We start from the raw sequence: 16,202 nt of genomic DNA on the forward strand, positions 1-16,202 counted from the left end.
TAAAAGAATCGCTCCCCCACCCACCACCACCGAACTTGCACCTCTGTTCATATCCAGGTTTCTGTATCTATTCATTTCTCCCCTAGCTTTAGCACTAATTATGTACAGTTACTGAAATGATTGACTATGCATCTTAATTGCAGCCAGATAAGTGTCTTGAGCTAGTACATTCTTTGTGCAGAGAAATCTTACCAAAACTGTAGATTTTTATGTTCAAAACAATGTAGCTTTAGATTCGTGCAAATATTATTATTATACTATTTTTGACATAACCCTCATTTAAGGCTGAAGACCTACTGCGAAGGTCAACTCTTCCCAATCACCATGTGCTGACTCCAGGCATAAAGCATTTTCTTAGAACTATTATTGTTATTTCATGGTCCTAGGCTCTAGGGCTTAATTTTTAATCACATGTTCTCAAATCTTATTTCCTAAGGTACAGTATACATTTACTGAAAGTGGAAATCTTTTTTTTTTTTTTTTGCAGTGGTACACCTGAGGGGTGCATGTATTTATGCCACCAAGGAAACACATCTGCAAGTGTACAGAGACGTTCCAGGTTCCCATTTAATGGAACTTCCCGAAACATGCAGTCAGCCTGACATTCCATTTGATGTGTCCTCCAAGTAAAGCTGGCTGATGATGGCCATCGTCCGTGCAGGACTCGAAGCTTTCAAAGCTTTCCTTCTTTTATCTGCACTCCTGATTTTATAAATGACAAAGCCCATCAATGCTATCCCCACTCAAGTCTCCTGGTAATCTTAGGTATAGTAGGATATCAGGGTGTACACATATTTTTAATAAGGCTTTGAAATATCTGGGTGGAGGACCCCTGGCTTAGGCCACCCCAATTCATATGGCCAATGACTCAGAGATGACACCTAGGGTATGAAAGTGGGAATGATTTCAATATGCCTCAATGATGCAAAAATGGGAGCACCCAGATGATTACGTGTCCAACTCTTGATCTCAGCTCAGGTCTCAATTTCAGCATCATGAGTTCAAACCTCACATTGGACTCCATGCCTAGCATGGAGCTTATTTAAAATTGATAATAATACCACAAAAATGTCTGGTACACAAAGTGCACTCAGCCTGAAACACAGCTTCAGTCCCTCTTTTTTCATCTGTTATCTCTTGCCCTTCCTTTAAATCTCAAGTTACTTATTTCTTCCACAAAACTTACCGACAATGTCAAGGGACTCTATATTTTTTGGATCATAATTCAATGCAACCTCCCCCAGAAAGTTATTTTGTGGGTATCAACAAACTGATTTTAACGTTTATATAGAGAGGCACAAGACCCAGAATAGGCTACTCAATAATGAAGGAAAGATCAAGTCAGAAGACTGAAAATACTCAATTTGATGACTTAATAAAAGGTTACAGTAATCAAGACAGTGTGGGTATTAGTGAAAGAATAGACATTTGGATCAATGGAACAGAAGGGAGAGCCCAGAGATCAAGCCACACAAATGTAGTCAACTGACCTTTGCAGCAGGGAAAGGCAATACAACGGGGAAAGATAGTCCTTCTTACACAAACCATGCTGAAACAAGTGGACATCCACATGAAAAAAAAATCTGGATCTGGATCCCACGTCCTTAGCAAAAACCAACTAAAAATGGCTCATAGATGCAAATGTAAAACATAAAACTATAAGATGGCATAGGAGAAATCGAGGTGACAGTTTTTATGCTGATGATCATTTAGATACACCAAAGGCACAATCCATGAAAGAAATAACTGATAAACTGGACTTCATTAAAATGAAAAATTTTTGCTTTGGAAAAGACAAGGTCAAAAAAATCAGAAGGCAAGCCATAGAGTGGGAAAAATATTTTTAAAAGACATTTGACAGGGGTGCTTGGGTGGCACAGTCGGTTGATGTCCAACTTCAGCTCAGGTCATGATCTCACGGTCCGTGAGTTCGAGCCCTGTGTCAGACTCTGTGCTGATAGCCTGGAGCCTGGAGCCTGCTTCACATTCTGTGTCTCCCTCTCTCTCTGTCCCTCCCCTGCTCACGCTCTGTCTTTCTCTCCCTCAAAAATAAACATTAAAGTTTTTTTTAAAAAGACATACTTGTCAAAAAGGACTGTTATGCAAAACATATAAAAAACCCTTAGAATGCAACAATAAGAAAATAAAAAACTCATTTAAAATGGGCATAACCTTAAAGAGATAACTCACAAAAGAAAACAGACACACATATGTCAAGTATGCAAATGAAAAGTTGCTCCATGTCATTGGGAAATTACAAATTTAAACAACAATGAGACACCACTGCACACCCATGAGAAAGGCTAAAATCCAAGAACAATGACAATGCCGAATAGAGCATGTTGTAAAATCACAGGAACCCTCAGTCGTTGCCGATTAGAATGAAAAGTGGTCCAGCTATTTTCAAAGACCGCTTGGCAGTTTTTTTAGAAAGCACACTCTTACCATATCATTCAGCGATGTGCTCTGTGACGTTCATCCCCCAAAACTGAGAACGTAGTTCATACAAACACCTGCATGTGACTATTTAGAGCAGCTTTATTTATAATTGCTAAAACTCGAAAGCCACCAGGATGTCCTTCAATATGGGAGTAGATAAATTAACTGTGGTATAACCAGAGAAATGGATATTATTCAGCACTAAAAAGAAATATCAAGTCATGGAAAGATAGGGAGGAAACTTAAATGCATATTACTAAGGGGGAAAAAAGGCAATCTGAAAAAGTTAGATATGCATGATTCCAATTATATGAAATTTTTTTAAAAAGCTAAGTCTAGAGACAGTAAAACTATAGCAGTGGCCAGGGATAGAGAGGAAGGAGGGACGAATACGTACAGAAGATCTTCAGGGCAGTAATATTATTCTGTATGACACCACCATGACAAATGCATGTCATTAAACATTATCCAAACTCAGACAACGTACACCACCAAGGATAGACCCTAATGGAAACGTTGGACTTGGGCTGTTAACAATATGTCAATGTCGCTGGTAACAAATACCACTCTGCGGTGTGATGTTAATCGCAGAGAAGGGTGGGGACACTATATGGAAACTCCATTTTTTGCTCAATTTTGCTATGAACCTAAAACTGTTCTAACAGTAAAATTTCTTAATTTAAAAATAAGCAAGAGGGGAAAAAAAGACCTTTCTGGACAAAATGAATGACTGAAGAGATTACTAGCAGAACTCACACTATAAGAAATGTTAAAATTCTGGCAAAGAAATATGGTCCAAGCAGAAACACACATCTATAAAAAATAATAATGAAATCCAGAAACAAAATAAAGGAAGACAAAATAAAATTCATTGTTTAATTTTATATATTGCTGTAAAAGATAACTACATGTCCAAATAATTAAATACGTTATATTTTGTCAATGCCACTTGTAAAACTAAAATGCATGAGAATAATAACAAGGATTGCAGAGAATGTTTAGGACTATCATGTGCGTAGTATACTATTCCTTAAAAGTAGACTCCGATTAACGAATAGAGACTTATATAACATCTAGGGCAACCGTTTTAAAATGTAAAAACTTAAAGGCAACAGAGGAAATAAAATGGAGTCATAAAAAGCTTAAGCAATCCAAGAAAGGCAGATCGAAGCAGGGAATAGCAAAGGAACCAGAGTAGCAAAACAGTTCTAGGAAGAAGTACAAACTCAGTGTATCTAAACCACCTAATCTCAGTATTTATTATAAAACTGCAGTAATCAAGACAATGGAGTATTAGCAAATGAAAGATATATAGGCCAACAGGACTACACAGTCCTGAAATAAAGCATATTCCTATTATCTATTTACTGAATAAATGTGTTTTTCTATGTTTATGTTTTCTTAAGGTTAGGTCAATTTTTATAGATCAATTTTTGGACTGACTCCATATATAACTAAAGGTTATAGAAAGATACATTTGTGTAAAGGCTGAGTGTATTACATTAAAGATTATTTTCCTGGGACACTTGGGGGGCTCAGTTGGTTAAGTGTCCGACTTAAGCTCAGGTCATGATCTCACAGTATGTGTGGTTCAAGCCCAGCATTGGGTTCTATGCTGACAGCTTAGAGCCCAGAACCTACTTCAGATTCTCTGTCTCCCTCTCTCTCTGCCCCTCCTCTGCCAGCACTCTGTCTCTCTGGGTCTCTCAAAAATGAATAAAAATTTTATAAAGGTTATTTTCCTAAAAGGATCAGAACACCATAACAACTTTTTATGAAATGTTTTCTTTACCGTATTGCGACCTATGTGGGTGACTTACATAGTTATATTCACCATACAGACAAGTTTAAATATACTTGGATTATATTTTCAATAAAATAATAATTAGAATAACGTCAATATCTTTAGAAAATGGCAGTATTTCTGTTTCTTCTTAGGCTTAAAACAGCTCATAAATCATGGACTTTGTCATTTCTCTTCTTCCTGTATGAGTATGTGTATATTCATACATCCAATTCTTTGTATTTATCTCTTTCTGTTTATAATTAATGAACATCAGTTACTCAAACATTTTTAAGTGCTTTTACACTTTCTATATTCTGATAGATTATTTGTCTGCATTTCTTTCTTTTTTTTTATGTTTATTTACTTATTTTCAGAGAGAAAGGGAGAGAGCAAGCGGCAAAGTGGCAGAGAGAGGCGGAAAGAGAGAATCCTGAGCAGGCTTTGTAAGCATAGAGCCTCAGCAGAACTCAATCTCAAGAATCCTAAGAACATGACCTGAGCTGAAATCAAGAGCTGGACTTTAACCAACTGAGCCACTCAGGCGCCCCTGTCTGCATTTATTTCAATTAAAACACACACACAAATGAACACATACTTCTGAATATATAGCTTCAACTCATACCTTTGTTTGTCACATTTTCTCTATCTTGAAAGCTTCTAAACTTTCTAAACTTTTTTTTTTCAATTTGACTTATGATATATAGCTCAAGGTCTTTTCACTTCTTTTGCTTACTTGTCCCTATGAGTTGGCATTAGTTTTAAGACACGCAAAAACAAACTGCCTTTTCAAAACTTTTGTGTTCAACATTATTTACAATGCCGATTGTCTTGATTAGTTTCTGTATACTATCATTAAAATATCATTTCTCTTACTAACAGGTAGAAAAGAACCTCAACTGTCACCCAGTAACCTGATTTGGTCCCTTTCCCTGATCCCAGGGAACTGATGTCTATATAACCTTCCATCATCCTTTTGTAGTCATTCAGAGTTCTTTACTTTCACAGACAGGGTGCTGCTACACCTATGTGTATAATTGGATATTTGTTTTTTAATATTATGTATATTAATAGTGGCTGATTTTCTTCTAAGACATTTGTATCTGCATATTTTCATATTCAATACTCTTAAAATACCACTCTTCCTTTTATACATTTGCTGGCCCCAACAATGTCCATCTAATTGAGTTTTGTTTATATTACATTTTCTTGTACTCCTTTCTATCTGATTTCCTTTTTATCTTTGCATCACCCATCTGTAAACTTCCTGCTTTTTCAGATTGCTTATCCTTTCGCTTTGGACTTCCTTTCAGATGTTAATTCTTCTCTGATTGTCTCTCTTCTCTTTCAGCCCTGAACCCTGACTTTGCTATGTGCCCTTCACCCACCACAGCTGATGTGCTTGCTCTGAACCTGGTTTACTCTTTATTTCTAATTTCACAGATGGAAGAATGACCTTGCTGATTTTCTTTTTCTTTTTTTCTTTTCTTTTTTTTTTTTTGCCCGTTTCCTCCTTCTCTTTAATTTTCTCATTTCTCTTTTTGGACCAATTTGAAATGTCTCTTTGATTTTACTTCCTTTTTTTTCCCCCAGATACATTTTTGTTCATGTCAAACTTCTCCTATCTTCTGTGTCCAGATGCCCACAGTTCATCTTCCTCATAGAAGATTCTTCTCAAGTTTCTTTCGTATTACCCTAATTTATCTCCTTTCCCTTGCCTACTTGATCTGTCATGACAAGGGTAGGCAATTGGCTGGACAAAAGAACTGGCCAATTATACAGATACCTTGGAGGCATTCTACAGAAAATAAACACCAAACAAAAAAACGCAATTGGCTTTTATCTAAAGGCATGATTTTAGGGAGAAGAATGTAAAAATATATGCCACATAGGGAAATTTTAAATTGAAGGAAGAGAAGAGAGAGAGAAAACACTAGACAAGTTAGACTGATTGGAGGAAAGGTCATAGTACAAGTGTAATGGAAAAGGTTATTCTATGTCTGAAATAATTACAATTCCTGATGTGGCATGTTAATCGGACACAACTAGTGGCTGTGAATGACTGATACTACCACATGCCTATACAGAATACGCTCTGCTTTTCTGTACTGACAGTGAATGTCCTGGAACCTAATCGGAAAAAGAATACAAAGAATAAGCAAAGCACATTGAAATTTTCATCTGAATGACTCTTATTCTGACTGCTGACTTATTTCCATTAGCCACACCCTAATTAGTTTCTGCATACAATGGCAGCACTTATTTTCATGGTTGAATGTCTTATATATGAAACCAGACAAAATTTGACCACTCTTTTTAAATTAAAATTGTATAATAAAATCTCCAATACACTATTTTACCAATGTCATTCTTAATAACTTTTGGATTCCATTCATTGGGCTATTTGAGAAAGTAATTCATCTTATCATAATGGTTTCTTTTCTGCATTTTAAAATGTTAGATACACTGTGACAAGCTTTTATGTAAAATGCATCATTGTCCTTCATATTTAAAGATGTTATTGCAAAAGTTAATGCTATTTTTGTATATAAGACTGATAAAACTAAGAGCTTTCTAATTTTGAAAAAAATTATAAGTATAAAAATATAGTCACATATATCTTTTTTCCTTCCCCATGTCATATAAACACATTTAAATTAATGTTGCTAAGATAATATCCTTAATACACTTGCCTTCAACTGTTATTTTTTATCATCAGATAGCTTTATTACATGTATTTCTTAAATCATATGGAAATTATTTTGATTATGGACATTATTCACATCAAATAGCTTTATTACATATATTTCTTAAATCATATGGAAATTATTTTGATTATGGACATTATTCACCTCAAAGGGATTATCATACATCTAATAAAGGAGTAGAAATAGTGAAATAAACTAGTAAGTTAGAACTTATTAAAAAATAGGTCGGGCAGGATTTTCTATATTTTCTAACTTGTATTCATTTTTGAGAGATAGAGGGAGGCTGAGTGCTAGTAGAGGAGGGGCAGAGAGAGAGAGAGGGAAATGCAGACCCTGAAGCAGCCTCCAGGTTTTGAGCAGTCAGCACAGAGCCCAAAGTGGGGCTGGAACTCATGAACCATGAGATCATGACCTGAGCCAAACTTGGATGCCTAACCCGCTGAGCCACACAGGCACCCCCAAGTAGGATTTTTTAAATAACATTCTGCCTAAAACACCACCAATCTGTGTCACGGCCTTCAACTTTTGAGACACATCACTCCAAACTGCAGTCTATCCTAAGTCCTTTTGCTTTCATTCTTGCTGTCTTTGTAAAGGTCAAGATAAGGTTATCATTTGCATTAACAAATACTGCAACCATGGTCTTCAGTTGTACCTTTACCTTTCCCAGATGCGGATGGCATGGTGAGCAGAAGCTTGATTACTGCCTCAGTTTTCACCAACAGAATATTTACAGTTTCACACCCATGAATAAGAGTCACTGATATTGCAAAGTCAGAACTAAAGACCGAATAGGTAAGTAAGAATGACGTGTCCTGTCTGAACTCTGTTTTAGGTTTTTAGGTTCCAATACAATGTGTTGGGTATTTTATCTTAATTTTAAAGTTTTTTTTTTTAATTTCATTAATTTTGAGAGAGAGAGAGCGTGCAAGAGCAAGTGCAGGATGTTGGCGAGGGCGGGGGTGGCAGAGAGAGGGGGAGAAAGGGAAGGAGTGAGAGAATCCCAAGCAGGCTCTGCACCATCAGCACAGAGCCTGAGGCAGGGCCTGAACTCAAGAACCCTGAGATCATGACTGGAGTAGAAATCAAGATTCAAAAGCTTAATGACAGAGGCACCCAGGTGCCCTGGGCATTTTACCTTAGTAAACATCTGGCTTTCTTGCTACAGCTTCATCTTGTATGGCTTGTATCTGACTGGTAATCTGCAATAGTTATTTACAGTAACTATTAAAGTTTCTTACCCTTCATTTTATCATATGTCTCTTCCCACAAAACCAAAAACTCTCTCCTCAGTTTATTGCCATTTTATATATGCTGTGATAAACAATATAAATATATATATGGAATTTCTAATATGTATAATTTAATAGGTATACTATGTATAATTTAATTTACCTATAGGATATACTCTATATAATATTATACCAAATATACACAAATATATCATAATCTATACTATACATACACACACATATATGGCAAGAGAGAAATTTAGCAATTATAAGCATAATTATTAAAAGTAAAATCAAGATTTCTCTTTCTCCAAGATTATATGTTTAATTGAAGGACTGAGGAACTTTAAGTCAAAATATATTGCTTGGTCCACCAGCTCAAATCCTGCTTAATTCTCTGACATTGGATAAGATTGAACTGCCCTGTATCTAGTATCAAATTGTATAAAATAAATTTTCCTATACAAGTGTTGTGAATATGAAATGATTTTCTGATAAACATACTCTAAACGTGTCATGCTAAGCGAAATAAGTCAGGCAGAGAAGGACAGATACCATATGTTTGCATTCATAGGTCTAACAGGAGAGACCTGGCAGGGGACCATGGGGAGAGGAAGGGGGAAAGAGAGCAGGGGAGAGTGAGGGACACAGATCAAGGGAGACTAGTGAATACTGAAAATGAACCATGGACTGAAGGCGGAGGGGGTGATGGTCATGGTGGGGGCCACTTGTGGGGAAAAGCACTGGGTGTTATGTGGAAATTTGACAATAAACTATTATAAAAAAATAAAATAAACAACATTTAACCATTGTTTAAATATCAGACATTTTACTTTTCATTTACCTACCTTGTATTTTCACCTGCCTCCCTGTCTTCATCTATATCCTAGACTCCCATCTCAGGTCTTTAATTGCAGATTTTATTTTTTTTTCTATTTTTATAACACTTTATGTAACTCATAAAACAGTGTTTGTATAAAAATTCACACACAGTTGCTAGAGAGCATACAGTTTCCAAAAATGTCCTGGGTTTTTGTTATATTCAGTTTTCTAAGGATGCACTCAAATCAATGGTAAAATGCAGACATTATGCGGTATTTCATTATCTTTGGTAAAACTATTCCCATCATTTTGTCTCCTCACAGTATTAACTCTGCTATCCACTTTGTGCAGGGGCTGCTATCACTAGGATGTCAGAAAAACATTAAGGCTGGATCTACACGAGGCAATATTTCCAAATGGCAGGACCAGCCCCTTGGTCCCCACCTCCACCTCACACGGCTCTCCACACAGCCCGGCAGGGTGAGAGATCTCAGTAACTTCTCATCGGGGGTCTCAGGACCCCATCCCAATCAGACAAGAAGCAACATTTGAAGGGGAGGGAGGTGGAAGCTGAGGCCATCTCTAGAGGAACCCAAGTGGCCATGCTGCGGTGTGGTCAGGCCAGTGACTCTTACCATGGAAACAGCTAATCCTTTCACCAAAGTAGATCCCATTGGTTGATTGATTGATGATTGCTGCTGATGCGGCACCCCCTCCACCCAAACTTAAGAAGAAAGGAAGATTTGGGGCCAACACGGAAGGGGGGAGGGGCACCCTATTGCCCCTGACACTAGGCAACTTTATTTCCCGTCAAACGTTTGTTGTCAGGTAGACACAGCCAAAGTGAACTGAAGCAGGATTAGAACACTTAGTACATCCATCTCTACCTTCATACATTCTTCTAAAACTTACTAACAAAGAAAACGAGGGACACACCTATTGTGACCGGCTGTTTCACTTAACATCAGAATGTGTCTGGGCTAATTATTTAGTTCTCCATATACAAGGAAAAAAATAACTCCCAAACAAGTAAAAACCAAAGAAGATAGATGGGGACGGGAAGGGGCTTACCAACACATTTAATGGAAAACATTAAATTTTGAAAAAAGTAAGCATTTCATACTTCTATTGCTTCATTTAGAAAAAACTGCCCTGGAGCGTGGAGCCGCCGTGTGCGGCTGGAGAACCGAGGACGCCGTACAGACAGACACCCGCAGCTGTTCCCTGGTGAGAGAGTCCAGAGGGACAGGAGACAGCTTCCCAGATGTGTCCACCTCTCTTCTCTAAACGGGACGCTGGGTTTGGGGGTGGGGGGGGGGAGAAGAAGCCCTACACAGGGAAGGTGGTAAGGAAACCACCAAAATATAGCTTCCAAAAACGGAACATGCTCTAGGTTGTGAAGAAACACATTTCGTTCCTAGAACCTGTGGATTTCTCTAACGTGGGTAGGGAGGGCTTTTTATTAATAAATGATTGTGCGTCTGAGGTTGCAGGGTCAGAGTCCACCCTCTAGAAAGCAGGGCAATTTTCGCGTGACTTGGAATCCTCTTGGACACATCCTAGAGACCAGAACAAATGCCAGGGCACTCTCCAACCAACAGGCCTGGCAGGCGACAGTGGACAGTGCCACCGCCATCTTTGGGTAGGGGGTGCCCGCGCACGCGCGCATGCACGCATGCGTGTGTTGGAGAGACTAAGGCATAGAGAGAGCCCCAAGTGAGGAGGAAAAGGTGAGTTTCCTGGCTGCTCTAGTCCCTTCTTCCCAGGCACAAAGAGGCTGAGCTTGCTATTCCTATGGGCCCCCTTCACCCCACTTAAGTTTTTTCCTAAGGAGAAAATGTATGTGCACGTGTGCGTGGGTGTGTATAGGTGGGAGAGTCATGACGTCCCTGTGCATTTCTAAATTGCAATAATGTAGGGCTGCAGCTTCAACAGAAATAATCAGTAAATGACATTTCAAAGCAAATTTACTAAAATTAGATCAGCAACTTTACATTGCTCAAAATCTTGTCCTAGAGAGAGAGGGGAAAAAGGCCTCTGGGTGCAGGCAAAATTAGTCATATTGCCACCAGAACTGAAGTCCTTTTCAGTTGTATAAGGAAAATTCACAGATTGTTTCTATTATTTATGCATTTTATGGTAGCAAAACATTAGGCCACTAGATTATTAAATCTGCAACATTCCACAAGGGTCTTAGGACTACCCTGTGTGATTCAGTTCATTTTCTGAGTTTCTGGAAGGATGTATTCAGCTTGGGTTACACTGTCTCCTTTCCCTCGTAGGGATCTGGACCCCAAAGTCAGGTACGTAAAAAGAATTGTTTGTCAGACTTTACCTGCTGGGGAATTTCCCGACTGGAAGTCCTGGAGAGGATGCCACTGGCCTGGAGCAGTCTGACCTGCCCGCCCAGTGAGCAGAAAAGAGACATCTTACTCCGAGGCCAAGGGACTGGCCCGATGTAGGGCAGCAGAGCTTCTAGGGGGTCTGAGGGGACAACTGAGTGGACTCTGGCAAGGGATAGCAGGGGAGCCCCATTTGAATGACCTGTGACCTTCCAATGCCAAGTATCCCCAAGAGGGCCCGAGGCCTGGGCTTGCCCTGAGGAACAGGGATGTACTACCGATGGGAGGGGCTCACACAGCTCCCAGAGCCTGGGTGTCCGACAGGTACACACACGGAACTTTGGTGTGTATCTTTGGTGCAACACCCCCCTGGACGAGCTGGTGGGCCCCTCGCCCCACTTCCCGGGCCCTCACCGTACCTGCTGTCGGACAAGGAGGCGCATGAGATGGTGCAGCAGAGCCTCTCCGTGGGCAACCTCGCCGCCCGCCTCCTGGTCAGGGTCCTTCCAGAACTCTTCACCACCGAGAACCTCCGGCTGCGGTACAGCCCCTCCGGCGCCGGCAACCAGCAGCAGGTGGACCCGCCGCGCCTGCGCTCTCCGCCTCTCCTCCATGGAGGCCGCCTCCCCGGCGGGGAAGACTGAGGAGGGGTGGCGCCAAGAGTGTATCCCCAGCATCGGTGAGCGGTGCCGCCGCCCCAACAGGAAAAAGTGCGACCTACTGAGAAAGCCAAGAAAGTGGAGAAATGACGGGCGCCCCTGGGACTGGGCGTTCTTTTGGAGCTAGGGAACGGTATCCACAGACACGAGCCTTACGTCGTGGGGGCTTACGTCACACGTCAACACCTCCCACCGCGGGAAAGAAGCCTTGCGTTGGGTCTCTCCTGCTCACGACTTTTGCCCTGTGCCCCAGGGGTGCCCCCCGGAGTTGGGGCAAGCTGAGCCATGAGGTAGAGAGGCCTCAGGAGTAGGGCGTCCTCTCCTGGACTGTGCCCCCCCCCCTCAATTTCAGATACAAATTCAGCAACTCTATTGTTCCTCTTCCCACATTTTACATCTTCCATTTTTATCAAAAAAAATTTTTTTAGGGGCGCCTGGGTAGCTCAGTCAGTTAAGCCTCCGACTTCGGCTCAGGGCAGATCTCACGTTCGTGGGTTCGAGCCCCGCATCAGGCTCTGTGCTGACAGCTAGCTCAGAGCCTGGAGCCTGCTTCCAGTTCTGTGTCTCCTTCTCTCTCTGCCCCTCCCCCTCTCATGCTCTGTCTCTCTCTGTATCTAAAATAAATAAAAAACATTAAAAAAAATTTTTAAATTAAAAAGAAACCCTTTTTTAAAAAATCATTGGACTCTTGGGGGCTATTTTACTTAGAAAAAATATCTTTTAAATATTTGAGATGAAGTACTCTAAGATGACCTAAGTTGCTGGGATTATTTTTTAAGGGGTTTTCAGATTTATGAAATTTTTGTAAGTGCCATGTTCATGCATGATGGCTAATAATAGCTTTGGGTGGCACAGAGACCAATTTTCCTGACCTTGTGTTTTACATCTGATTTTAGAAGGATCTAGATGCTCCCTGGATGTCAGTAGAGGGGATGGAACAGTGTGAAATCCTTTCCCACCGTGGTCGCATGCTCCCTTCCACGGTGGTGTTAAGGAAGGGGCCTCAGGCCACCTGGCCTGTTTGTAGTTGCCATGTGGGTAGAATGCTGTGCTCACTCCCTGTAGACCAGAACAGTGGATGATGATGATGATGATGATGATGATGATGATGATGATATGAATGTAGATAGATGTGGAAACACGTACACAATGTCATTTGAGTTGTGTCCTTGCACTGCCCCCTTCCCTCTCTACACAAGGATCATTGCAGATTTTATAATGTGGAGCACAGTCCAGTATGAGCTCATGACTGAATTTCAAAAATAACAAAACAAACAGAACTCCTAAAACCTCCCCGATACCTTCTGAGGCTGTGGGAGCAAGGGTCATGATCCTCACCCTGAGGATATGGCCTTCGGGCAGATTTCTAGTAGGCTTCTCATCCTTGGTGTCCTTGGGCTGGGCTCAAACCAAAAGATTTCCAAGTGAGTTTAAATGTGTCCTCATTACTGAATGTCCTCAGGGTTGTAGTGTGCTGTCCATCGTTTTTTTTTTTTTAATTTTTTTAATGTTTTGTATTTATTTTTGAGAGTCAGAGAGAGGCAGCATGAGCAGGGGAGGGTCAGAGAGAGGGAGACACAGAATCTGAAGCAGGGTCCAGGCTCTGAGCTAGCTGTCAGCACAGAGCCCGATGCTGAGCTAGAACCCACTAACCATGAGATCATGCCCTGAGCGGAAGCCAGATGCTTAACCCACTGAACCACCCAGGTGCCCCATGTGCTGTCCATCTTGCTCCATTTTTTACTTTCCTCTAGATGCGGGCCTGATAATCCCTTCCCTTTAATAAATTATTTTTAAAAATAATTTACCCAGCATTTTAAGATGCTTTTAGCGAGAGAATTGGTCCAAGTAATCTTTGCCACCACAGTCCAGGAAACTGAAGTAGGTCTGAATGTATTTTAAAAGGTACTTTACTGTGATTCTAAAAAATTATTAAGCTTGTATATTTGGTTATTCTCCTAGATTTTTAAATATTATAATGCCCCACTTAAAATATTTTACTAGTATAAACTCCCAACTCTTATTTTTATTCCTGGTGCCTACTTTGTTCTGTTCTTTCTCTAGTCCTTTTAAACTTTCTTCCTTCCTTAAGAACACATTATGTGCTTTTGTAAGTTGATTTTCATTTCTTAATTCTCATTTCTTAATTACCACAATTTCCACTCTGATCTGTTTGATATTTGAAAGTTATTTTATTTATTTCCCTCCAGTGAACAGTATGTTTTTATTTTCTCCAAGTCGTTTTTGAGTCAAACAAAACCATGTTTTTCACTTCTTTATTTGACTTCACTAACACGTTCCTAAATCATATTAGCAATAATTCAGGCCTGAAAAGCTATTACCAACTTTTTGGTTTTACTTATTCCAATGTGCTCTATAGGCTGGTGTTAGATTTGGTTTTGTTTTAATAGAGAAAAGATCTGACTATGTAGATCAACATGTGCTAAATAAAGTATGTAATAATAATAATGAAAACAATCAAAGCGTTCTAATACTAAATTCACTTTAACGTTTTTTGATTGACCAGCCACAGTGTGGAGTTGAAACTCAGATCCGTAACTCAGTAGATGTGTAAACTTGTAAGTTACTTAACCTCTCAACTTGTGCTCTGTAAATGAAAAGAATGTAACCTATTTTACACAATTGTGTAAGGATTAATGTATATAAACTGTGAATAGCATCTGGCACAGAGCAAGAATCAAATGGATTATCTACCACTAATAATAAATATTAATACATATTTTTTAAGTTTATTCATTTATTTTGAGAAAGAGAGAGCAGGGGAGGGGCAGAGACAGGGACAGAGAGGAAGAGAAAATCCTAAGCAAGCTCCAGACCATCAGTGTAGAGCCTGATGTGGGGCTGGATCTCACAAAGCAGGACTTCATTCCATGAGCCAAATCAAGAGTCAGACACTTAAACAACTTAAGCCACTCAGGCACCCCAATATCTGACCATTACTCAGTGAGAAACTCTTCCCTGGAAAATTCTCAATTTCTTAGGTCTAAAATATTATCTGTCTCCTATGTTCCCTTTAAAAGCACATTTAATATGACGATCATTTATCTGCTTTGTTTTAAAGTGGCTGTATTTGTCTCCCTCAGTAGAATGTGAATTTCTATCTATATTTGGATATTATGTCAACAGTTTGATAATTTTAATTCCCAGTGTTTAGTATGGTGCTTTGAATGGAGTAAATCCACAAAAAAATATTTGCTGATTTAAATTTTAATAGGAGCAATCAATCTCAAATTAGTTCCAAACTTTCTTTATATTGTATTACATAGTATGAAATAATACTATGTGTATTTGCAACCTAAGCAATAGTCCAATAAATGAAATTCCTTCCTATTATTAGTTATATAATTTCAGTATGCCACACTTTCCATCTTTGCATCTCAGGTAGATGACAGTTTCCTTCACTCCTAACTATCCCTTTTTTATCTCTTACAGTGAATTTTTCCTAAATGTGAATATATGATCAGTAAAATTTAGTATTGAGGTGTCCAGGTGGCTCAGTTGGTTAAGTGCCTGACTCTTGATTTTGGCTCAGGTCATGATCTAATGGTTTATGAGTTTCAATTTGAGCCCCTGCATAGAACCTGCTTGAGATTCTCCTTTTCTCTCTTCCCCTCCTCCCCTCACACTCTGTCTCTTTAAAAATAAAGTAAAAAAACCAAAAAACAAATAAATAAAATTTAGTACTAAAGTATGGTAAGAGGAAGTGGTTTCCAATATCCAAACTCATGATGAAATGATTCTTTTATTTCATAACCACCTAAAATCTAACCAAAAGTTTCCCCAACAAACTTATAGAATATTTTGCCAGAAAAAGTGTTAGTCTTACCAAAGATATGTACATTTCCTTGTTCTCATATGTTTAGCCGGGGTCATATAATTTATTCTCACCAGTGACATGAGACAACTTTTCGCTATTTGGATCCAAGGCAAATATACAATTCAACTGTTGATAAAAGTGTTTTTCAAATTTTCTCAACCAAACAGTTAAGGGGTGATGAAAATAGAACATGCAAACATCTTATACTTTAGAAAAATATTGGGGTGCTTGAGTGGCTCAGCCAGGTAAACATCTGACTCTTAATCTCAGGGTTGTGAGTTCAAGCCCCAGTCGGGCTCCATGTAGGACATGGAGCCTAATTAAAAACAAATAAAAAAACAAACAAATAAAGTATCAGACCATAAAGGAGAGTCGCTCA

At 39.4% G+C, this 16,202-nt stretch overlaps 1 protein-coding gene across 4 annotated transcripts in view; it reads right to left on the bottom strand.

Annotated features, from left to right (window-relative positions):
• Positions 1–12,094, bottom strand: part of LOC115299702 (putative uncharacterized protein FLJ31958) — a 184,279-nt gene extending 172,185 nt beyond the window's left edge. For 3 of the 4 annotated variants that reach the window (XM_029950714.1, XM_029950151.1, XM_029949501.1), the window contains exons 1-3: positions 11,746–12,094; positions 11,320–11,382; positions 8,069–8,132 (exon numbers count right to left, since the gene is read on the bottom strand). In XM_029950714.1, coding sequence (XP_029806574.1) covers positions 8,070–8,132; positions 11,320–11,382; positions 11,746–12,003 — 384 coding nt within the window. In that variant the 5' untranslated portion in view covers positions 12,004–12,094 and the 3' untranslated portion in view covers position 8,069. The remainder of the gene's footprint in view (positions 1–8,068; positions 8,133–11,319; positions 11,383–11,745) is intronic. The other variant, XM_029951380.1, reaches the window with a different exon arrangement.
• Between the last annotated feature and the right edge of the window lie 4,108 nt (positions 12,095–16,202).

This window comes from Suricata suricatta, chromosome 1, assembly GCF_006229205.1.
Source record: "Suricata suricatta isolate VVHF042 chromosome 1, meerkat_22Aug2017_6uvM2_HiC, whole genome shotgun sequence".
In the NCBI taxonomy this organism is placed as follows: domain Eukaryota; kingdom Metazoa; phylum Chordata; class Mammalia; order Carnivora; family Herpestidae; genus Suricata; species Suricata suricatta.